Source organism: Hoplias malabaricus, chromosome 10 (assembly GCF_029633855.1).
Source record: "Hoplias malabaricus isolate fHopMal1 chromosome 10, fHopMal1.hap1, whole genome shotgun sequence".
NCBI classification, from domain to species: domain Eukaryota; kingdom Metazoa; phylum Chordata; class Actinopteri; order Characiformes; family Erythrinidae; genus Hoplias; species Hoplias malabaricus.
The window spans coordinates 39,682,576-39,706,338 of NC_089809.1; the positions used below are offsets into that span (position 1 = coordinate 39,682,576).

Genomic DNA, 23,763 nt, shown 5'->3' on the forward strand with positions numbered 1-23,763 from the left:
CAGGCAAGAACAAATTCTTCATGCTGCAGTGAATGATAAGGTTGTCAGGTTGTTCTTGCATCACATGATGTGTGTGTGTTAATAAATTAATGCATTAATGTGTCCGTTTAATTAATGTGAAGGAATATTTTATTGCGCCCCCTCCAGGGTGTGTTCCCGCCTTGCGCCCAATGATTCCAGGTAGGCTCTGGACCCACCGCGACCCTGAACTGGATAAGGGTTACAGATAATGGATGAATGAATATTTTATTGCACATTCAAACTCCAAACCAGTGCACTAGTGCATTAGTCAAGCTGACCTCCAGTGGCCAAACATGTGAACTGCAACAACAAGGACAAGCTCACTGTCGTGGAGTGCAGTTTTTCCAAACAGGTTTTCACAGACCCAGAAGGCATTTCAGCTGATGACATTGCTAGGGTAACTGTTTTTATTAATGTATTTCATGATTTAGAGATCATTTGTACAAATAAGTAAATGAGAGAATAATGCCTATTTCACCTCTAAATATTATTTTTTCTGATGTGACGTTTCGTCGGTAGATACTTGAGGCTCCATTGCCAATTTCCTCCCTCAACATCCATGGCTGAAATGCCCTTAACCCCAACAGCCCCCAGGCGCTGAGGATGTTTGCCTGCTGCTCCAAGTGTGTGTGTGTGTGTGTGTGTGTGTGTGTGTACAATGACAGTAAAAATCATGTTTAACATTGGTGTCATTGGTCGCCATTTTCATCTTCTGCCTATAACACCGTGTTATCCGTCTCATCACCCTGACACATACATACACAGAACACGCAGCGAGTCGAATCCTCTGAACTGAACATTTGAAAGAGTCGGTTCTAAGATTCATTCCATGACGAGTCGCTCATCGCTGTATCACCGCTGCTGCTGATGCCAGTGTTATTCATTTACGGAGAAAGAGGACGGATGTTTTAAACCTTCGCGTTAATGGACACACCTTGCCAGAGCTTTGGAGGGACAAATGGATAAGGCTTCATACGAAAATGGGGGATTAACCGCTGTTTTGTTCGACGTTTATAATGTAATTGGAGATAAATACGGATCACAGGTGGACGGCTCGGCTGTGGACCGTTGGCCTCAGGAATCCTGAGGAAAAACATCGAGATACAAACCCGGATGAAATTAAGACAATTCTGCTGGCGCTAATGCGGGGCAGTCTGACCAGAAAACATGAAGTGTCACCTATCCAAGGGGAGAAATATTTTCCGAGGGCGTACGCGGTTTTAATTCCAGAGAAATCCGTGGTTTTCCACAGAAGGATGCTGCTGCCGCTACTGCTGTTAGCGGGGCTTAGCTTAGCCAGCTAGCTGCCAGCGTTAGCGCCTAAATCCCTGAACTAATCTACAGATTTACACCGTCTGTCGTTCATAAAGCCGGCTAATGACGCTTATTAATACAGCTAATTTTCCTTGGGTTCCTTCAAACGGAATATATACAGTTACAGCTTTAGGGAGACGTACTAGGTTAGGGACACGTTAGCAAAGATTTGCTAACGTGAATAAAGAGGGTTATAGTAAACTAATAAAACCTCTCACACCAAATATTACATTCTTAACTTGTTTTTCAGAATGGGTTTTGTTCTCCTTTAACAGAAAACCCTGTCAGATTTACCCCTCTTTCCTTTTATCCAGGGGGATACTAATCCTTGTTTGGAGTGTGGCAGTATTATTATTATTATTATCATCCATGTTATTTAAGATGTTTACGTTATGATTGAGATGTAATTATTTTCAGATCCTTGTCAGCCTAGTTAAATAAGTTTATACAGGAAATCTGCTTGAGAAGCTTGTCGGAGAATGTTTCCAAACCTGACAACATTCATTTCCATTAGTTGTGTTTGTTTTCTGTCACTGTGCAGACATGTCAGTGTTCACATATAGTCAAGTAAACACAGGACCATTGATCACTTATAACGTCCTATCAGAAGGTTTATATATCGCTTTTGCAGTTGTGATGAAGTGTCCCATACGTGATTAGATTTAGCTGTGTTTAATGCGTAATCCTCATTATGATTTTGGGATTTTGTTGTGGATCAGCACTCATTGAAAGGTTGAAGTAGAACGGATTAGAAGTGTGTGTTTGAGCACTGGATAAGGAAACGGTGCCAAATAAAACAGCCCTACTGTTTCAGCAGAGTAGGTTTGCATGTGAAATAAATGAACTCCTACTTCAGCTGTAGGGAAGTAAAGAAAATGGCTGTCCTACAGTTGGAATGAGCATTTAACTAAGGTACGCATGGATCTCAGTGACACTCCCGCAGGCAAAGTGGCTGCAAGAGGACACATGTTGACTTTGAATCCCAATTATTCTTGTTCAGTGGAAATTTAATAAAAGGAGCTTTATCTGGATCATTCAAACATCAGTCGAGTGGAACAGTGCTCCTAAATGGAGCAGGTTCTCTCCAGCCCGCGAGGTCACTCTGACTGGGAATCTGACCAAAACTCCCTTGGATTTCTGCTTTTGGATATGGATAATGATATCACTGGCAGCCCTAAAAGTGCAGAAAAACATCAGAGAGGAGAACCAGGCATTGTCTCTCTAAGCTTTGATGAGATTTTCCAGGAGAATGCTTTCAATTTAGATGACCTCTTTCGAGCGTCTCGGTATTCTGGATTAGATCAGCCCTATTCTTGGGAACAGAGTTCGGAATGTGTTTCTCCACAGTGGGATAAACAACCTGTGCAACCCCAAGAACTGACTGGGGAGGGTTGCTGTGATGCATCCGGCAGCGAGGACACTGGAGATCTCATCAGCTTCAATTCCACTGCCCCCAGTCCTATACACACTGGCACATCTATGCAGGCAACAAGGCAGGACTCGCCTGTACAAGTTGTGGACCTCCTACAACCCATTTTGGGGACTGATTCATGTTGCTCTTTAGATGGATTTGTAGGGCAGCCTCCTCTAGAGCCCTTGCCAGGAAATGCACACTGTCAGTCGGTTCCACTTGAAAGGACTACAGTAGAAGAACAACATTTGGACTCACCTTCCAGGGTAAGGGATATAAATCAGGATTCATCACAGAGCTCACCCGAGCAAGCACCTGTTGACTTTGCAGATGTGCTGGATCTCTCTGAGGCGTTCTCTTTATTGGAAAGCTCAGGTAGGTCTGCACCCAATAAACCTGAGTTTTCACTAGGTCTCCCCTTCATCTGCCCCACCTCATCCTTGCCCCTTTGTTCTTACCAAGAACCCCCAGATGGCATCTCCTTCCAGAAATGTGACAGGAGCTGTGCCCTCCCCCTGATACCTGAGGCTGAGTTTGCACAGATATATTTGGAACAAGAGACTGCACTATCAGTTAGTAATATTATAACTGACTTCTCACTTGGAATCCAGGCTCGGACACAATCACCTGTAAATCTAGCTGAGTCGGGTGCAAAAACTGGATTAGATTCACTCATTCTTTCTGGGACACAACCTGAGTCCATGGTGCCTGGTGCATCTACAGATGGTCCAGTCAAGTACTTCAGTCCTGAAAGGTCACATGAAAGAGATGAGACTCTGGAGATGGAAGGACAGGTGGAGAAAGACATTTTATCTGATGTGGTACCTAAGAATACACCGGTACATGACCTTGATTCGGTACTGGGTTCACTTGAATCTGTACCTGAAGAAGCAGTTACATTGGAGTCTATTTCAACCTCTTGTGTTTCACTCTCAAATCCAACTGATTTAACAGAGGTCAGCAGGGAGAATGAGGATTACGATCTGAACACACACACGCCTAAGACAGATTTTTTTCCTGAGACTCCACGCCACCTAGAGGGAGAAACCATAACATGTAATTCCATACTTTCAACCCCATGTCTTGATGATATCCAGAACACTGAACCATTTGAATCTGAGATGGAGACCCTTCCGAATTCTTCTGATGCCCCTGAGGATACACCTTCATACTCTTCAGTGGCGTCTGTGATGGGACTGCTTTCAGTCTCAACTGCTCATACTGCATTGGAAATCTCACCTGAGCCAGCCATGGATCCAACACCTGAGACTGAAGCATTGTCACCTATCTTTAAAATCCAACCACAGAACTCACATTCCGACATCAGTAGCTTACCCAAGGATACAAGGCATAAACAGACAATCAACACATGTTTGAAAGATATAGAGGAACTCCCACAAACACTTGGGGCTGGGGATATACAACCTCTTGCTTCCTTTCTGCACACTCAGGAGACACTGGCTTGGTTGTTTGAGTCAGGAGACTGTACAAATTTGCAAGACTGTAAAGACCTAGATGGCAATGCAACCCAGACCAACCAGGTACCAAACCTACAGGAGACATCTGAGGACCTTTCCATTTGTGACCATAACTGTGAGTGTCCCCACACAAAAGAGACTACAACAGATGAATATGTTATTCCAGGAGAGCCCAGTGAGATTGGACACCCTCAGAGCAGGACAGAGGATCACATAATATCTGAAAATGACAATCTGAATGAGGAGAACTTTGCAGACACCCACATTGTGGACACAGATGTACCATTTCCTGCACCAGGAGGTCTGTGTTCTGAAGTTGTGAGTGTGCAGGAGGAAGAAAAAGAGGATAGAGATAACGATCAGGATCACATGGCCCATTCCTCTGAGAGTGTTACCAGTCATCCTGACTCCACACCTCTTTCAGGTGCAGATTGTCAGCTGACCCAGTTGGGTGTGGCCACACCAAACTGGGCTGAGGTGAGGGAAGAGTTGAGAACTGATCTACCTGTAGATTGCACACAGGCAGACCAGCCTCAGGTAACGCACACACTGCCAAACTTGCCTCAGATAGCAGAGCCGCTAGATACCGCTCTGCCGTCATCCAGAGACGAGTCTCCTGGTGGAGTCTGCCCACTGGAGGAAACATGCACGCCTCTGATGGAGGAGAACACCAATGTTCATGATGTCCAAATGGCTTTGGACTTGCTTCCAAGCTCAGATAAAACCCAGGATGGCAACATTGCTACTGGTACCATACCTGTGCCAGCGGTTTATACCCCACAAGATGAGGATCCTTCGGCATTGCGAGCCGTTTTCCAAGCTCTTGATCAGGACGGAGATGGATTTGTCCGCATTGAGGAGTTTATGGAGTTTGCCACGGCATACGGAGCAGAACAGGTGAGGAGTGTGTGTGTATTTTTTTCATTTGTTGGCATGATGTCACTTGTTTTTAAAATTGTTGAAAGGCAAGACTATAAACTGGGCTTTGTTGTGTTCCCTTGTTCCTTTCCTCTGTACATGCAGTCATGTTTTGTTTAGTCAGTGTCTTTGTGTTTGTTTAGGCAAGCTAAAAGGGCATTGTGTTCGGAGATTAGAAAAGGCTAACAGCAGTGCATGCTGACTGAATGCTTGTCTTATTCAAATACAAGCAATACTAATAAGGTCAGGGAAAAAATGGTCTCCTGGACCAACACTCACTGCTTGATCATTTTTTTTTCTATTGGGTTTATGAGGAATATTGTGCTGGTTATGTGACATGACCATGCCAATTTACAAACTCCATGGCTTTTCTATTTCATGTGTTTATGTATTGTGTATCCGATAACGATTCTCACGTAGAAGAGGATTTGGACTTGTATGTGCAAGTGTTTTTCCTTTGGTCACTGTATACTCGGGGAAACCTGAGCATGCTGACACCCAAGAAGTTCTTATTTATTATTCACACCCTCAGAGACTCAATCCCCTAACCCTTCTTTCTCCTGCCTCTCTCTCCCTGTCTCAGACACTAACGAAAATGTATTTTATTTCATTGTTGGATAACCAGAATTGGCTGGACATTGTGTTTTTTATTTGCTTGCTCATACTTTATAGACCTTGCTGTTGTAGGCAGTAGTTGGCATATACAGTACTTTTCTCCAGTATTTTTTCAGTGATAGCTGAATAGCTTTATAAGGATGAAGCAGTGTGTTTGTTTGCTTACATATGTGCATGTGGGTATTTGAGGAACTTCTAACCGAACAGGACATGCCACATCTGGTTGGTGTAGGTCAAGGTTGTCAAATATTTGTCCCCATTGTAGTTTCTACCCAACATACCAGATGAATCTCTAAATACAGAGCACTGTGTGGACTGTTCTTGACCATTTGCAAATTGATGATTGAAATGCAGAATGTCTAGGCACTACTTCTTTCAACAAGTGAATGAATAATGTGATATCTTATAATAAATAACCTTGCATTCCTTGAGATTTGCTAGAAGACCTTGTGTATAGGACAAAACCTCTCCGCACCATCTCATGTCTCAGTGACTTTAGCTTGTGTTTAATCTAATCTGTTCCCTAGGTGATATTTGTTCAGTTTGTTCATTCAGATTGTACTCTTAGTTAAACACAGTTATGAGCAGTTGCTTATGCTCAGTAATCTGATTATATGTATACATTTGTAACATAATGTATATAAAGTGGTCTTTTACCTTGAATGAGTTTTATTTGTGTTTCATAATATACCCAGAGAAGGCTGATCTCCAGGTAACTTCCTCTCACAATTTTTATTCAAATTCAAGCTAATTTTCAAGCAGTTTACCTTCGGTAGCAGGGCACAAAAAATCATAGTAAGCTCTCTGATATGGTATATTATGTTTCATTACAGCAAGGGACTAAAGACTGTGGTGTCTTGTGTGATTGGAAGTCCACGTTGAACTATTGCAGGTCAATAGTTGGATTAAACTTATAGAACATTGATATGTTGAGTCATCCACCTGAAACTGAATATTTTTTGGGGGGAATTATATATATTCAAGATTCAAAATTTTATTGTCATATGCAGTTACACTATACAATAAAATTCAACAAGCTATTTGGGTTTGACTTACATTCTGCATCAAAACAATATTTTAGCTCACCAAAAACACCTTCCAGGGTGGAGAAAAACCAACACCACACATCAAAATGCGCATTTGTTTATGCACATTAATTAAGCAGCTGTCTGCAACTTTGGATTCTTCCATTCCATCTTAAACGATGTTCCAACTTGAACAAGAACTTGAAGAGGACATTCTGCCATTTCCACAAGGCAATGCAATTCTGTGTCTTAATGAATCATCTGTGACCTGCTTTGGTAAAAGCAGCGATCTCCCCATTTAAAAGCCCTGTTCAGAAAAGAGCCTGTTCCTTTAAATGACAATGAGCCACAGACAGCTCCCCCCTGAGCAAGTTGCATTGCAAAGCAAGGCATGCACAAGTTCGGTTGTGTTCCTTCTCCACTCTCATTTCCCCACGCTGCCCTTGCTCACATGATCGTTGGTCCAACACTGTGATTGGAGATGCTCAAATGGGGGAAGACCATTTCATTCTTCTGCAGTTGTATGAAATGGAACAGAATCAGAAAAGCTCTGTTTTTCCGAACATATGCAGCCTACAGGAAATTAACTGCGTAGTCTTATTTCGTAGTAGGTTGGTCCGTAGTGTCCCGGTGCTCAAAGGTATGAGCAAAAAGACTGATAAGCTGTGTTTTTCTTAACATTTCCCATTGATCTTGAAGGTTGAACCATTTCAAATACTACGTTAGTCCTCCTTGATCTTCTAGTTAGTGTGTTTGTACATATTATAATAATGTAAGCCTTGGGTGTATTATGTTAACGGATTTGATTAAGAACTAGGTTGAGAGGCTCTTGGAAAATTCATCTTAAAAACAAGAACTGGACAAACACAGGGCTAGCAATTGCAGAAATGTACATTTGTGGAAGCGTTAGATACAGTCGGTGTGGTTTGTTGATACTATCTGTAATGGCTATTTTCGATGCTCTCTGTTGGTAAACTCAGAGATAATCCTGGGTGAATGTGGCCTTCTGAAATGTGTTGTCCACTCTGTGTGGGTGGGTGGGTGGATTTGGTGCAGGAAGTCTGGCTCTTTTGTGAAACCTGAAAAATGCTGATGTGAGTGCAGGAATGTTTGATTGGCAGGTTGGAGGGAGACAGGGAGTGAATGGAGAGCAGGGTGGAGGTTTGGATAAATTGTTTTTCTTTTCTCTTTTTCAGTGGTGTGTGAGAATAAGTGTTAAACTAGTACAACTTTCTGCTCTACGTCCATGTTTGTTTAGCTGCTCTGTAACTTGCCTTGCTCTGTGGTGGTAGGGGTTGTGTGCCCTTAGGGAAACTGTGAGCTCTTGCTTTCCAAATCCGTGGTGCTGTTGTGCAGAGAGAGGGGTGGGCGGTAGCGGGAACTCATTGTGTTTGTGGCGTTTTTGTTATTTTTCTTATATTTAATTCTGAATTTTGTGCACTTCCCATGATATCCAATACCATCTAATTTCTCTGTGACTTTAGTCTGACTTAAATCTAATCAGCTCTTTGGGTGATTTTGTTTAAGTTGTTCATTCAGATTGTACTCTTTCAATTAGCATTGGTTATGAGTGGGGGTGGGCGTTTATGGCCCTAAAAGATCACACTATTTTAGTGTATGTTTGCCACATTGATGTTTTTGATGACATTACAAAACACTGAAAAATATTTCACGTATTTCAAGAACATTCTGTTGTAACAAAAAAGAATGTTAAAGAACTATTTTAGTATAAATATAACCGTTTCTAACAGCCACAGAATAAAACAATGTAAATCTGTAAACATTTGGTTATTTTGGAAATGACAGTAACAACCAAGATTTTGATTTTGTAAATAAATACTACCACACACATCTACCACAAAAAAACTAAAGTGCGGACAAATTAGTGCATGCAAATAAACAGCAAATGGAAACAATTATATAAGAATGCCCATGAATCCTCAGCATAAATAAAACTAATCTAGAACAGCTGCAGTGCTCAGTGGGTGTGGTCTGTACAGAGTGGGTGTGGTTTGTTCTGGGGTTAGAGCTCATTGGCTGTTAAGCTTCTCACAGTGTTTTTAACTCTACAGGAACTGGACTGTGTGTTTCTGCTGGAGGAGTTGACACAGATTAGTGGCGTTTCACTGTTGTTACAGGGTTGTTGTGATCTCACACTGATTCTAAAAGACTCCATAATGAACGTATGCTGTATTGTGCATAACTGCATGACATTTTTACGTTGAAAATTCATGTTGATAAGGAATTTAATAATATATTTAAAAAGGTAAAAGCAGCTGAAATGAGTTTTCTACGCATGGTGTCTGAACTCTCCCTTAGAGATGGGTTAGGAGTTCGGACATCCGGGAGAGAGTGGGGCCGCCAGTTGAGGTGGTTCGGGCGTCTGGTCCGGATGCCTCCTGGATGCCTTCCTGGTGAGGTGTTTGGGGCGTGTCCAACGGGGAGGAGACCCAGGGAAGACCCAGAACATGCTGGAGAGACTACATGTCTCCACTGGCCTGGGAGAGCCTCGGTATCCCCCGGAAGAGCTGGAAGCAGTGGCTGGGGAGAGGGAGGTCTGGGTTTCTTTACTCGGACTGCTTCCCCCGCGACCCGGACTCGGATAAGCGATGGATAATTGATGGATGGATTTCCTTTAAAGCAAGGTACTTTATTTCTGGTTACAATTTTAAGAGAGGAGCATTTATATTTTAGGAAAACAAAAAAGAGCAGAAGATTTTTCAGGTTTTTAATACATTCTCTAAGCTCTAAGTATCTGTGTTCAGGGAGAGTGGTTTTATTAACTTTATTACTGCAAACTGCAGTTCCATCTCGTATCCTGGAAATTAACTGTCCCATTTTCTACACAAACGAATACTCATCCATCGTTTCTTCTGAAATGTTTATTAGGGTTGCAGCTGTTAAGTTCTAGTCTTCAACATTTGCAGATTTTGGTATTGGCTTTGCACAAAGAAAAACTCGTCTTGTGCCCAGAGATGATGGTACTTGTCCAGTTCGTTGCCCTCAGCTTCACATATCTGCGCTCAAGTTCTGATGGGGGGATGCCACCTGGTCATGCAGCACACCATCCAGCATGTGGAGGGGGGGGGTCTTTTCCAACAAAAGAACTCTGGTTCTTGAACTGGCTTATAAATACCTTGGTGATTTTCAGCGACCCAGCAGCGTTTAAACCAGTTTTAGTGAAACCGAGGATGCGTCACAGTATTTGTCATCAACAGAGGGCGCTGCACAGTGGCAATAAACAGAGGTGAGAAGATGGCAGAGCGTATAGACGACCTGCGAGCGTTCCTGCTGCTGTTACAGACTTTGTTTTTCTGTTGCCATTGCTTCTTGCTCAAGTACAACTAAACACACCCACAGATTTCGTCACGGTTTGTGCTGAGAAACCTACTAATCCTCAGGTTCATGCATTCATACGTAGCACTGCTTCCGTTGACAACGCTAACAGGGAATAGAAACAAACGTTTACTGAAATCTTATTACCCAAACTTGCCATCATTATCAAGCAAAGATGTATCATGAAAAATACTGAGGTATTTTGAACATGCTGCGTAACGCGATACTGAATATAATCTCTCAGTCCTCTCTGATCGGGCCTTAATCATATTCTGTGGTTCTCACATATGCAGGGTGTTGATGGGGGCAAGAACAAGAAAAGTGTGTGTGTGCGCACCACTGATTTTGCTGATGCTGATGTCCCACAGTAATGTGGTTGTAAACATCGTGTGACCGAGGGATGATACGCTTTAACATTAACACGACCCGTGTAACACATTGAACAGAGTTACTGAATTGTCCTTCCTACTTCACTCTCAGATAAACCTAATGTGCCTATGATCTCTGGCCTTTGTGAGTGTGTGTGTGTGTGTGTGTTTGTGTGTGTGAGAGAGAGAGCGAGGGCAAGAGAGAGACTTTGTAATTATTGGGGAATTTGAGGTTTTCTCCCATTATCTACTGCATTCCTCTTGTGGTTTTTGAGCATGCTCAGTTTAATCACTCTTTTCATAAACAAATTGCATGAGGTCTGAAAAAGAAAAGTTACTAGAAACAGCATTTTTTAAAGGTGAAGGTTTTTACTTGGCTCTTTTTGTTGTTGTTTTTATGCTGTATTTTCCATTAGAGTTATTTCTGAGGAAAACTTTGAGGGTTAAATAGAGCAGTGCCTTCAATTAAAATTCAGTTGCTAAAATTCTTAAAAAGAAAAAATTAAAGTCCAGTTGCTAATTTTTACAATCCTCAGAATCTGTGTCCACAGGTGTGAGTGTGTGGGTGACTGGATGAGTGTGTGACACTGTCCACAGGTGTGAGTGTGTGGGTGACTGGGTGAGTGTGTGACACTGTCCACAGGTGTGAGTGTGTGGGTGACTGGGTAAGTGTGTGACACTGTCCACAGGTGTGAGTGTGTGGGTGACTGGGTGAGTGTGTGACACTGTCCACAGGTGTGAGTGTGTGGGTGACTGGGTGAGTGTGTGACACTGTCCACAGGTGTGAGTGTGTGGGTGACTGGGTGAGTGTGTGACACTGTCCACAGGTGTGAGTGTGTGGGTGACTGGGTGAGTGTGTGACACTGTCCACAGGTGTGAGTGTGTGGGTGACTGGGTGAGTGTGTGACACTGTCCACAGGTGTGAGTGACTGGGTGAGTGTGTGACACTGTCCACAGGTGTGAGTGACTGGGTGAGTGTGTGACACTGTCCACAGGTGTGAGTGACTGGGTGAGTGTGTGACACTGTCCACAGGTGTGAGTGACTGGGTGAGTGTGTGACACTGTCCACAGGTGTGAGTGACTGGGTGAGTGTGTGACACTGTCCACAGGTGTGAGTGACTGGGTGAGTGTGTGACACTGTCCACAGGTGTGAGTGACTGGGTGAGTGTGTGACACTGTCCACAGGTGTGAGTGACTGGGTGAGTGTGTGACACTGTCCACAGGTGTGGGTGACTGGGTGAGTGTGTGACACTGTCCACAGGTGTGAGTGTGTGGGTGACTGGGTGAGTGTGTGACACTGTCCACAGGTGTGGGTGACTGGGTGAGTGTGTGACACTGTCCACAGGTGTGGGTGACTGGGTGAGTGTGTGACACTGTCCACAGGTGTGAGTGTGTGGGTGACTGGGTGAGTGTGTGACACTGTCCACAGGTGTGAGTGTGTGGGTGAGTGGGTTTGTGTGTGACACTGTCCACAGGTGTGAGTGTGTGGGTGAGTGGGTTTGTGTGTGACACTGTCCACAGTTGTGAGTGTGTGGGTGACTGTTTGAGTGTGTGACACTATCCACAGTTGTGAGTGTGTGGGTGACTGTTTGAGTGTGTGACACTGTCCACAGTTGTGAGTGTGTGGGTGACTGTTTGAGTGTGTGACACTGTCCACAGTTGTGAGTGTGTGGGTGACTGGGTGAGTGTGTGAAACTGTCCACAGTTGTGAGTGTGTGGGTGACTGGGTGAGTGTGTGAAACTGTTCACAGGTGTGAGTGTGTGGGTGACTGGGTGAGTGTGTGACACTGTCCACAGTTGTGAGTGTGTGGGTGACTGGGTGAGTGTGTGACACTGTCCACAGGTGTGAGTGTGTGGGTGACACTGTCCACAGTTGTGAGTGTGTGGGTGACTGGGTGAGTGTGTGAAACTGTCCACAGTTGTGAGTGTGTGGGTGACTGGGTGAGTGTGTGACACTGTCCACAGTTGTGAGTGTGTGGGTGACTGGGTGAGTGTGTGAAACTGTCCACATGTGTGAGTGTGTGGGTGACTGGGTGAGTGTGTGACACTGTCCACAGTTGTGAGTGTGTGGGTGACTGGGTGAGTGTGTGACACTGTCCACAGGTGTGAGTGTGTGGGTGACACTGTCCACAGTTGTGAGTGTGTGGGTGACTGGGTGAGTGTGTGGGTGACTGGGTGAGTGTGTGAAACTGTCCACAGTTGTGAGTGTGTGGGTGACTGGGTGAGTGTGTGAAACTGTCCACAGTTGTGAGTGTGTGGGTGACTGGGTGAGTGTGTGACACTGTCCACAGTTGTGAGTGTGTGGGTGACTGGGTGAGTGTGTGAAACTGTCCACAGTTGTGAGTGTGTGGGTGACTGGGTGAGTGTGTGAAACTGTCCACAGTTGTGAGTGTGTGGGTGACTGGGTGAGTGTGTGAAACTGTCCACAGGTGTGAGTGTGTGGGTGATTGGGTGAGTGTGTGACACTGTCCACAGTTGTGAGTTTGTGGGTGACTGGGTGAGTGTGTGAAACTGTCCACAGTTGTGAGTGTGTGGGTGACTGGGTGAGTGTGTGAAACTGTCCACAGTTGTGAGTGTGTGGGTGACTGGGTGAGTGTGTGAAACTGTCCACAGGTGTGAGTGTGTGGGTGATTGGGTGAGTGTGTGACACTGTCCACAGTTGTGAGTGTGTGGGTGACTGGGTGAGTGTGTGAAACTGTCCACAGGTGTGAGTGTGTGGGTGACTGGGTGAGTGTGTGAAACTGTCCACAGTTGTGAGTTTGTGGGTGACTGGGTGAGTGTGTGACACTGTCCACAGTTGTGAGTGTGTGGGTGACTGGGTGAGTGTGTGACACTGTCCACAGTTGTGAGTGTGTGGGTGACTGGGTGAGTGTGTGAAACTGTCCACAGTTTTTAGTGTATGGGTGACTGGGTGAGTGTGTGAAACTGTCCACAGTTGTGAGTGTGTGGGTGACTGGGTGAGTGTGTGAAACTGTCCACAGGTGTGAGTGTGTGGGTGATTGGGTGAGTGTGTGACACTGTCCACAGGTGTGAGTGTGTGGGTGATTGGGTGAGTGTGTGACACTGTCCACAGTTGTGAGTGTGTGGGTGACTGTGTGAAACTGTCCACAGTTGTTAGTGTGTGGGTGACTGGGTGAGTGTGTGAAACTGTCCACATGTGTGAGTGTGTGGGTGACTGGGTGAGTGTGTGACACTTTTCACAGTTGTGAGTGTATGGGTGACTGGGTGAGTGTGTGAAACTGTCCACATGTGTGAGTGTGTGGGTGACTGGGTGAGTGTGTGACACTTTTCACAGTTGTGAGTGTATGGGTGACTGGGTGAGTGTGTGACACTGTCCACAGGTGTGAGTGTGTGAGTGACTGGGTGAGTGTGTGACACTGTCCACAGTTGTGAGTGTGTGGATGACTGTTTGAGTGTGTGACACTGTCCACAGTTGTGAGTGTGTGGGTGACTGTTTGAGTGTGTGACACTGTCCACAGTTGTGAGTGTGTGGGTGACTGGGTGAGTGTGTGACACTGTCCACAGTTGTGAGTGTGTGGGTGACTGGGTCAGTGTGTGACACTGTCCACAGTTGTGAGTGTGTGGGTGACTGGGTCAGTGTGTGAAACTGTTCACAGGTGTGAGTGTGTGGGTGACTGGGTGAGTGTGTGAAACTGTCCACAGTTGTGAGTGTGTGGGTGACTGGGTGAGTGTGTGAAACTGTCCACAGTTGTGAGTGTGTGAAACTGTCCACAGTTGTGAGTGTGTGGGTGACTGGGTGAGTGTGTGAAACTGTCCACAGTTGTGAGTGTGTGAAACTGTCCACAGTTGTGAGTGTGTGGGTGACTGGGTGAGTGTGTGAAACTGTCCACAGTTGTGAGTGTGTGAAACTGTCCACAGTTGTGAGTGTGTGGGTGACTGGGTGAGTGTGTGACACTGTCCACAGTTGTGAGTGTGTGGGTGACTGGGTGAGTGTGTGAAACTGTCCACATGTGTGAGTGTGTGGGTGACTGGGTGAGTGTGTGACACTGTCCACAGTTGTGAGTGTGTGGGTGACTGGGTGAGTGTGTGACACTGTCCACAGGTGTGAGTGTGTGGGTGACACTGTCCACAGTTGTGAGTGTGTGGGTGACTGGGTGAGTGTGTGACACTGTCCACAGGTGTGAGTGTGTGGGTGACTGGGTTAGTGTGTGAAACTGTCCACAGTTGTGAGTGTGTGGGTGACTGGGTGAGTGTGAAACTGTCCACAGTTGTGAGTGTGTGGGTGACTGGGTGAGTGTGTGAAACTGTCCACAGTTGTGAGTGTGTGGGTGACTGGGTGAGTGTGTGAAACTGTCCACAGTTGTGAGTGTGTGGGTGACTGGGTGAGTGTGTGACACTGTCCACAGTTGTGAGTGTGTGGGTGACTGGGTGAGTGTGTGAAACTGTCCACAGTTTTTAGTGTATGGGTGACTGGGTGAGTGTGTGAAACTGTCCACAGTTGTGAGTGTGTGGGTGACTGGGTGAGTGTGTGAAACTGTCCACAGGTGTGAGTGTGTGGGTGATTGGGTGAGTGTGTGACACTGTCCACAGGTGTGAGTGTGTGGGTGATTGGGTGAGTGTGTGACACTGTCCACAGTTTTTAGTGTATGGGTGACTGGGTGAGTGTGTGAAACTGTCCACAGTTGTGAGTGTGTGGGTGACTGGGTGAGTGTGTGAAACTGTCCACAGGTGTGAGTGTGTGGGTGATTGGGTGAGTGTGTGACACTGTCCACAGGTGTGAGTGTGTGGGTGATTGGGTGAGTGTGTGACACTGTCCACAGTTGTGAGTGTGTGGGTGACTGGGTGAAACTGTCCACAGTTGTTAGTGTGTGGGTGACTGGGTGAGTGTGTGAAACTGTCCACATGTGTGAGTGTGTGGGTGACTGGGTGAGTGTGTGACACTTTTCACAGTTGTGAGTGTATGGGTGACTGGGTGAGTGTGTGACACTGTCCACAGGTGTGAGTGTGTGAGTGACTGGGTGAGTGTGTGACACTGTCCACAGGTGTGAGTGTGTGGGTGACTGGGTGAGTGTGTGACACTGTCCACAGTTGTGAGTGTATGGGTGACTGGGTGAGTGTGTGAAACAGGGTCACAAAAGCAGTTCAACCTCATGCTAACGGTGTTGAATGGAGTTCACCTGCTTTGGTGCTCTTTAGATGGTTTATGCTGGAAACTGGTCTAATGTGATGTTCCATTTCTCAACAGACACTAATATTGACTCTTTATTATCAAAATAAAATAAACCAACATTAGTGAAATAGTGTAAAATAAGAAAATGTCGGAATGTGGAAATAACAGGTTTATGACAATTCCATTTTTGCAATCTCACCTCTCACCCTCCCACAGCATTGCATCCAAACAAACCCAAAGGAGCTTGATTCAAGGAGAAACACTGGCTCTTACCGAGGTTCCAGCAAAATCTTGAAACTACCATTCATAATCACAAAGTGAATTTAGTTGAGGGACATGTTATAAGCATCGTATTTATTTATTTTCACAATTTGAGAGGGTTTCTGGTGGATCTGCATGCTACTACACTAAATACAACTACTAGCAGTATTCAGAAGCCTTTTCTAACACGAGGAAACATCTGCCTGGAAAAACATAAATACCTGTATCCTGACTGGACAGAAATGTTCAGACGACTGCTGAGTTTGGTGAAAAGCTGTAGGTAATTCAGCTTTTAATTTTCTCGGGGGAGAAGGGAGAAAACCACTGAGATGGCTGATCCAGACAGTAATAACATCACAGAGAAGCACCATTAAGAGAAGAAATTAACCCCAGAACCCCTGTACATTACACCCTGTCTGTAGAGGGCTTTAGTCACTTCCTCTGGACCAGGGACAGTAAAAAAAAACTAAAACAACCTTAAAGGCAACATTCACGATTTTACACTCTTTATAAAATTCAGATGTTGATTCCTCACCATTTGCTGGAAACCAGTCTCATTTGTTTTACGAACCCCTGTGTTGTTGTAAATGAGAAAAACAAAGTGTCTCAGTCCAGTATGCTAGGCTTTCTCTCTCTCTCTCTCTCTGTTCATTGCAGAGGCATCTAGGAGTTTTTAGGCAATGAAATGACTCTAAATGTTGAAAAGCAAAAACTGATATGAGGATAGTGCTCTATTCCTGCTCCATAGATGGGTAATATCGACTTATTTTTGCTGGTATGGATCACTTAAGGTGGAAATGTCACAGTGCTACAAAACTAAACAGTTCATGTTACAATGGTTTTCTGTGGAAATTCAAACTGTAAATTAAAACTAACACACAAGTTACACTTCAGCCACATTCCTCCTTTAAAACGTGGAGCTTCTGAATGTAAACAAACCAGAGAGAACAGCATTTCTCCACAATCTTAAATGTTTTCTTTAAGCTAAATTCAGTAAGAATGCAGAAACTCAACCTCCTCTGAATGTTCAACGTATTCAGTGCACTTCAGCTTTCTGAAATTGGACACTGGCACTGTCCTTGTTGATTTATTTACTGCAGAAACGTTTCACGTCTGTGCCAAGGTTGTGACAGTCTATTAGGGTTTGTCTGTGTAAAGTGATGTACAAGTTAAACTAGAGGCAATAAGCATGGCACTTTAGTGCACAGATTGCTTCTCTCAGCAAGCGCTGACACCTTTGGCAAAACTGCAAGCGAGTGTCCAAAAGAAAATTGAATGCAATCGTGTAGTTATTTCAAAACACTGAAGTCCACAATAGATTTGAGAGATATATATGTTGAACCATTTTGAACAGTATAGTCCATCAAAGCCCTTTTCAGAGGAGGAACAGCGAGGAAAACTAGACACACGATGTTATCGATTCTGCAGTGAACAGAGAGATTCCCCAAAATAATGGTGGCAGCTTGACATGGGCAGTCTCTATTCTCCCTTCCACAAACATATCTCCTTAAAACTTAGTTTGGAGCAGAATTTACCAGAGGCATTCAGTACGTTATCTGTATAGGTGTGAGGTAAATGAGATAAATGTATTATATATTATCATTATATTTTTTTATGGTCAGGATTGTAATCAAAAACACACTCCTCCCCGTTTGCTGCTCTCCAGTTGGTTTTTGCTGGACACGGTTTTAATGTGTTACCGAAGCCCCAGTGTCTGTAAATAGGTAAAAAAACAAAAACAAAGTGTCTGGGTCCGGTATGCTAGGCATGAAAGCATGAACCGAGATGAGGATGTTGCTCTCTTCCTGCTCCATAGGTGGATAACACTGACTTATTTTTGCTGTTTCTGATCATTTAAGGTGGAATTGTCTCCAAATTCTTGAGACAGCTAACTGCATTAGCGACAGTGCTACAAAAATCAACAGCTCGTTTTACAAATGAGATTCAGTGGTAATACAAAGAGTGAATAAAACTTACAGACAAGTTAAACTCCCAAAAATAACTGTTGTTTTTTCCCCCTTAAACACACAATTCCACATTAAAATGAGCAGTGCTTAGAACTGTTTCTCCACAACCTTAGACTTTCCCTTTCACTTCTATATATTTGTTAGATCTAGTGTTGGAAAAAATACATGTTTTCTTTACTGGAAGAATGATCATTAATGGCTCTGATCAGATCTCTTTCCACCGAGATGTTTCTTCAGATTTGGGAGCGAGAAGCTCCCTGTAGAGTGGAGGCTAATGTACTGTGATGTTCTCAGAATGGTTTGGTTTTTCACAGCGACTGCAACAAAACTAATGATGGAAATGAGCTGAAGTTTTTTTTTATATCCTTCAAAGTGTCACTGCCTTGAACCGTTATAACATTACCTTCAGGATTAGGAGATTACATCCACTTAGACTAGATTATATTCGATTATAATGAACACCACTCGTATTAATCAATCAATTAAAATGTACAGGGGGTCCTCGACTTACGACGCTGATCCATTCCTACGTCGCGTCGTAAACCGATTTTCGGTGCAAGTCGGAACATACATACATACTGTACGTAAATAACATACTGTAAGCACTGATCCTATCCTAACACCTATCCTCCTCGGTCCCGAGCCGCGTAACCGTGTATTCTTCTGCCGCGCACACCAAACACGAAGTTCACGTTACGACGTTTACCACGCAAAACCACTTAGAAACAAGGCTTTATACAGTAAATGGGAGATGTGTCGTAACCACGAAACATCGTAACTCGGGACTGACGTAACCCGAGGACCTCCTGTATTTGTATTGTGGTTTTTATATTCTGATGTCACTAAGCAGGTTTACAGAACTGATACGTGGATGAGAAAGCCCCATGCGAGCAACCACTGGCGACAGCGGCAGGAAAATCGCCCTCGAGGCTGGAGGAAGAAACCTTGGGAGGAACCGAGACTCACAGGGAACCGTCCTCCTGTGCTCACATACTGCTAGAAATGAACAGGATCACCAGTTCAGTCTGTCATTATGCTACAGTGTAGTTAGTGGAGTACTGATGTAAGGGTAGTGGAAGTAATAGGGAATAAGGCAGTGATAATAATGACAACAATAATGTTACGGTTACTGCTACTAATAAGTTATTGTGGCATCAATCTGGGGCAGCAATAATAGAGTCATGCAGCTGTATCTGTAAGGGGTTGGTTTCAGGGTTCCCCGCAGATACCAAATTCCATGAGGTTCAACTCTTCTTTTTTTTTAAAATGGAGTAGTATTTATGCATAACCCACACTTCCTCCCATACACTTTAAAGTGTGGTTCAGTTTTTACAACTAAAAACACATCATATAAAAGCCTTCAGCCAATCTTTGGTATTGAGCATTGAGTACTGAGCATTGAATTCTTGACTAAAATCATCGTGCCATTTATTGAACGATCTGGAGGACCTTTCCTCCACCCGGTGAAATTCAATGTACATTTACACCATTGGGATTGATGAGAGACCTGTCACATCTGTTCGTTTATTCTTCAGTTCTTTTGAACATCTGCCTCCACCCACATTACAGATTACTAATGTACAAGAACATCTCTAAATGCTGCTGTGAAATGTGTAATGTTCTTCGTTGGGGAGATCTGTTAGGGTTTTATAAGTCGTGCAGTGTTGCCTCAGCTTTATTTCCCTTTGCTCCTGGTACTTTTTGATGTGGTTATGCAACACTTAACTTGCACATATGCAAATCCCAGGCCTGGACATAACGCTTCCAGGAAGTGCCCGGGAAAAACAAGGGAGGAAAGGATAGAGAAGCTTCTGTAGCAGACGTCGCTATCACCAACTTTACATGGGATTACGTGGAAACAATCAGAAGTTGTTTTGCATATGGTTTGTGCTGAAAATGGATGAACTACGTAACAGATGGCTCAGTAAATATGCAAATGGTTCTTGCTACCAAGTGTCTTTTTATGAAAAGTACAAGATAAGCTGAAGTCATGAGGGAAAGATTAGTAAACCCTCTTTGATCAGTGCCATTTTTACAGTATAGCACTCCATTCAAGAGCTGTTACCCTACATACTAAAAATGTACAGAAGCCCAGTTTCTAGTGCAAGGTGAAGTATTCCCCCTCTTCTCCACAGTGGAACACAGTTCTGGTTCTTAATGAAACGCCTGTGACCTGCTTTGGTCCAAACCCCACAGCAGTGTTCTCCCCCTGTGTAAACAGCCCTGTTCAGAATGCCCGCTTTCAGCACCTGTTCCTTTAAATGATAATGAGCCGCTCGCTGTTCACCCCGACCCCGAGCGCACAGCAGCAAGATGGGAGCCCACATTTTGACATGATTGTTCAGTTCCCATTTTTGTTGTTTTTGCCCCTTGTTGTGTCTCATTTACGTGGTTTGGCACCTGAATGGCACATTGAAACCCGTGTTTTGTTTTTACTTGGCTCTATGCCTGGTTCTGTGGGTTGGTGGGCCTGAAATTGTATATTGTTATGTATTTATTTACAATGTTGAATATATTTTTTAGTTGTTCAGTTATAATTTAATTACTACTACGTTATATTTACGACACAGTTGTGCAACACTAAAGATACAAATAATGTAAATGCTTAGTAATATGATTTATACCAAAATAAAAGTATTTTAAAGGCAACACAGTTCTTTCCTCCGCAACCTTTAATGTGGAGCGCTGCATTTGAGGGAAAAATAACCACGGTTGTATGTCGGTGGCTGAAGTTGTCTGTTAGTCTTTATTCACTGTTTGAATTACCACAGGAACTCGAGTTGTTTAGTTGTGTAGCACTTTCGGTAATGCAGTTAGCCGTCTCCTAAGTTTGGAGACATTTCCACAATGTTACCCACCTATGGAGCAGAGGTATAGAGCAATATCCCCTTCTAGGTTTGTGCTTTTCAACAGTCTGTCTGTTGTCTGAAAAGCTTCAGATGCCTTTTCTCTGCTGTGAGCAGAGACAGAGGGAAAGCCTAGCATACCAGACTGAGACACTTTGTTTTTTTTATTTTATTTTGTAATTAATTTATTTTTTTTAAACCCATTTACAGACACTGGGGCTTTGTAAACACATTAGACTGGTTTCCAGCATAAACCAAATGTAGAGTAGCACATGGGGAGGAATCACCTGAATTTTATACAATTTTTATAATATTTATATTTTGAAATCTGCCTTTAAGTAACAACGGTTTATGTTGGTTATGTTTTGGTTTGTTGAGTCAGTTTTTTTTTTCTGTTAACTTAAGTTTATGAATTTTTAAACCACTGACATATTTAATTAAACCAAATTGAATGCCAACTTGTATCTTTTAAAAATCAATATCGGTGACAGTTTCTACACTGGAGGAGCCCTGAACTCAACATTCACTTTGAAACTCATCACTTTCTGACTGTTGCTCATCCTCACGACTTCGCTTAGGCTTCCTCTAACTGGTATGTGACGGGTTTCTGACCACAGAGTCTCGGGTGGATGATTTTCACCACACGGTTTTAGGAGAAATTAAAGCTCCTAAAAAGAGGGATGGTGAATGAGGGCATGTACTTGTAATTTTATGCTTCATATGAGAAATAAATAGTTCTTTAATGTCTGTGTGAAGGGGCTGGGTGTTTCATTCTGCACTTTCTTTTTTCTGTGTCATGGTTTTGCATTCTTTCTGCGGTAGCGGTCTGTGTTTTCAAATCAACCCCACTAAGACAGGAAATACAGGCGTGCACACACACACACACACACACACACACACACACACACACACACACTCGCGCTTACATCCACAGATCACCCTCACCTCTTATTTCCAACCCACCCACTCTCCTCTCACCTCTTAAATGTCACACACACTATTTCTTTCCTACTCGTGTGTGTTTATTTGCATGACCCAACGCACTTGGACAAAGAGGATTGTGAACGTCAGTTGTCACGTGTTTTTGTGTATGTGTGTTTGCATTAGTGTGTGTGCCTCAAGATATTTTTATGATACACAAAATGGAGGGTATGATTTTAAAGTAAGGAAATCTCCTCACTTTAGATGATCAGGTGTTTTCTCCTTTTGAACACATTGGATTTCATGGCATTACTTTATTTGTTATACTATAGCATACTTTATTGCAGTCATTTCAGTACATTTATATGACATGAATTATTTCTTTATTTATTTATTCATTCATTCATTCATTCATTCATTCATTATCTGTAACCCTTATCCAGTTCAGAGCCTACCTGGAATCATTGGGCGCAAGGCGGGAATACACCCTGGAGGGGGCGCCAGTCCTTCACAGGGCAACACAGATGCACACAAATATACACACACACACACATTCACTCACACACACGGACACTTTTTGAGTCTACCAACCTGTGTTTTTGGACTGTGGGAGCAAACCAGAGCAGCCGGAGGAAACCCACGCAGACACAGGGAGAACACACCACACTCCTCACAGACAGTCACCCGGAGGAAACCCACGCAGACACAGGGAGAACACACCACACTCCTCACAGGCAGTCACCAGGAGGAAACCCACACAGACACAGGGAGAACACACCACACTCCTCACAGACAGTCACCCGGAGGAAACCCACACAGACACAGGGAGAACACACCACACTCCTCACAGACAGTCACCCGGAGGAAACCCACACAGACACAGGGAGAACACACCACACTCCTCACAGGCAGTCACCAGGAGGAAACCCACGCAGACACAGGGAGAACACACCACACTCCTCACAGGCAGTCACCAGGAGGAAACCCACGCAGACACAGGGAGAACACACCACACTCCTCACAGGCAGTCACCAGGAGGAAACCCACGCAGACACAGGGAGAACACACCACACTCCTCACAGGCAGTCACCCGGAGGAAACCCACGCAGACACAGAGAGAACACACCACACTCCTCACAGGCAGTCACCCGGAGGAAACCCACGCAGACACAGAGAGAACACACCACACTCCTCACAGACAGTCACCCGGAGCGGAATTCGAACCCACAACCTTCAGGCCCCTGGAGATGTGTGACTGCGACACGTTCCTGCTGCACCACCATGTCGCCATTTATTTATTAATTTACAGTTTCAACTTGTGTCCCAGTGTGGCTTTATTTAGTTTTTGCTGGACATTCTTTTCCTTCTTACTTATTAGGAATTACAATATTTGTCCCTCAGTATCCATGGCAGTTTCTTCCAGGACCCCTCACAGATTAGAAAATCTTCACATGCTCAGGTCCCTTTTATAAAAAGGCTTAGTATTTGCATATAACCTTCTCATCTTTGTTTTCTCGTTGAGAGACTGAACTGTTTGCTCCCTCTCGGTCACTGAGGGAGTGCTTTTCATGAGACATTTTTTTTTTTCACAGTATCAAAAGCTTTGCACATCACAAGTGGTGTATGACTGTAATGGGAGGTCAGAGTGCTGGACAGAAACAGTGTGTGAAAATTGGTGAGAGGCTGCAGCAGGGTGTGCTACACATTACGTCATTGGTGTGGAAGCAGGGTAGGGCTTTACATTGTGGAAAAAACGTTTTACATAATTTTTCATTCACAGTTGGTTGAACTGTGGGTACTGAGGGTCAATTGTACTCTAAGAATGACTGCCAACTGTAAGCTGCACACCTAATATTAATAATAACTAGTGTTTGAGTGTGTAATACATAGCATTGTAACAAAAAAAAATGTCAAAGTAGAGTGTACTATAAATCCACAATACATGCATAGAACGAATATATTTTTGAGTGCAGTAACAATGGATATAATTGTCCCACAATCCAGTGAGAAACAAAGGGAGGAGGAATCTTGGTCCTACTCTCTATATAATGCACAGATTCTAAGCAAATACTACTCTACACACAGTAAAGTAAATGTTACACAGAGGGGTGTGGAGTTTATGTCGCTTATAAATGGTTCTATGTAACTTTC

At 43.9% G+C, this 23,763-nt stretch overlaps 1 protein-coding gene across 4 annotated transcripts in view; it reads left to right on the plus strand.

Annotated features, from left to right (window-relative positions):
- The first annotated feature begins 880 nt into the window (after window positions 1-880).
- The window catches only part of rab11fip3 (RAB11 family interacting protein 3 (class II)), a 70,958-nt gene continuing 48,075 nt past the window's right edge, over window positions 881-23,763 (plus strand). For 3 of the 4 annotated variants that reach the window (XM_066682332.1, XM_066682334.1, XM_066682335.1), the window contains exon 1: window positions 881-5,121. In XM_066682332.1, coding sequence (XP_066538429.1) covers window positions 2,404-5,121 — 2,718 coding nt within the window. In that variant the 5' untranslated portion in view covers window positions 881-2,403. The remainder of the gene's footprint in view (window positions 5,122-23,763) is intronic. The other variant, XM_066682333.1, reaches the window with a different exon arrangement.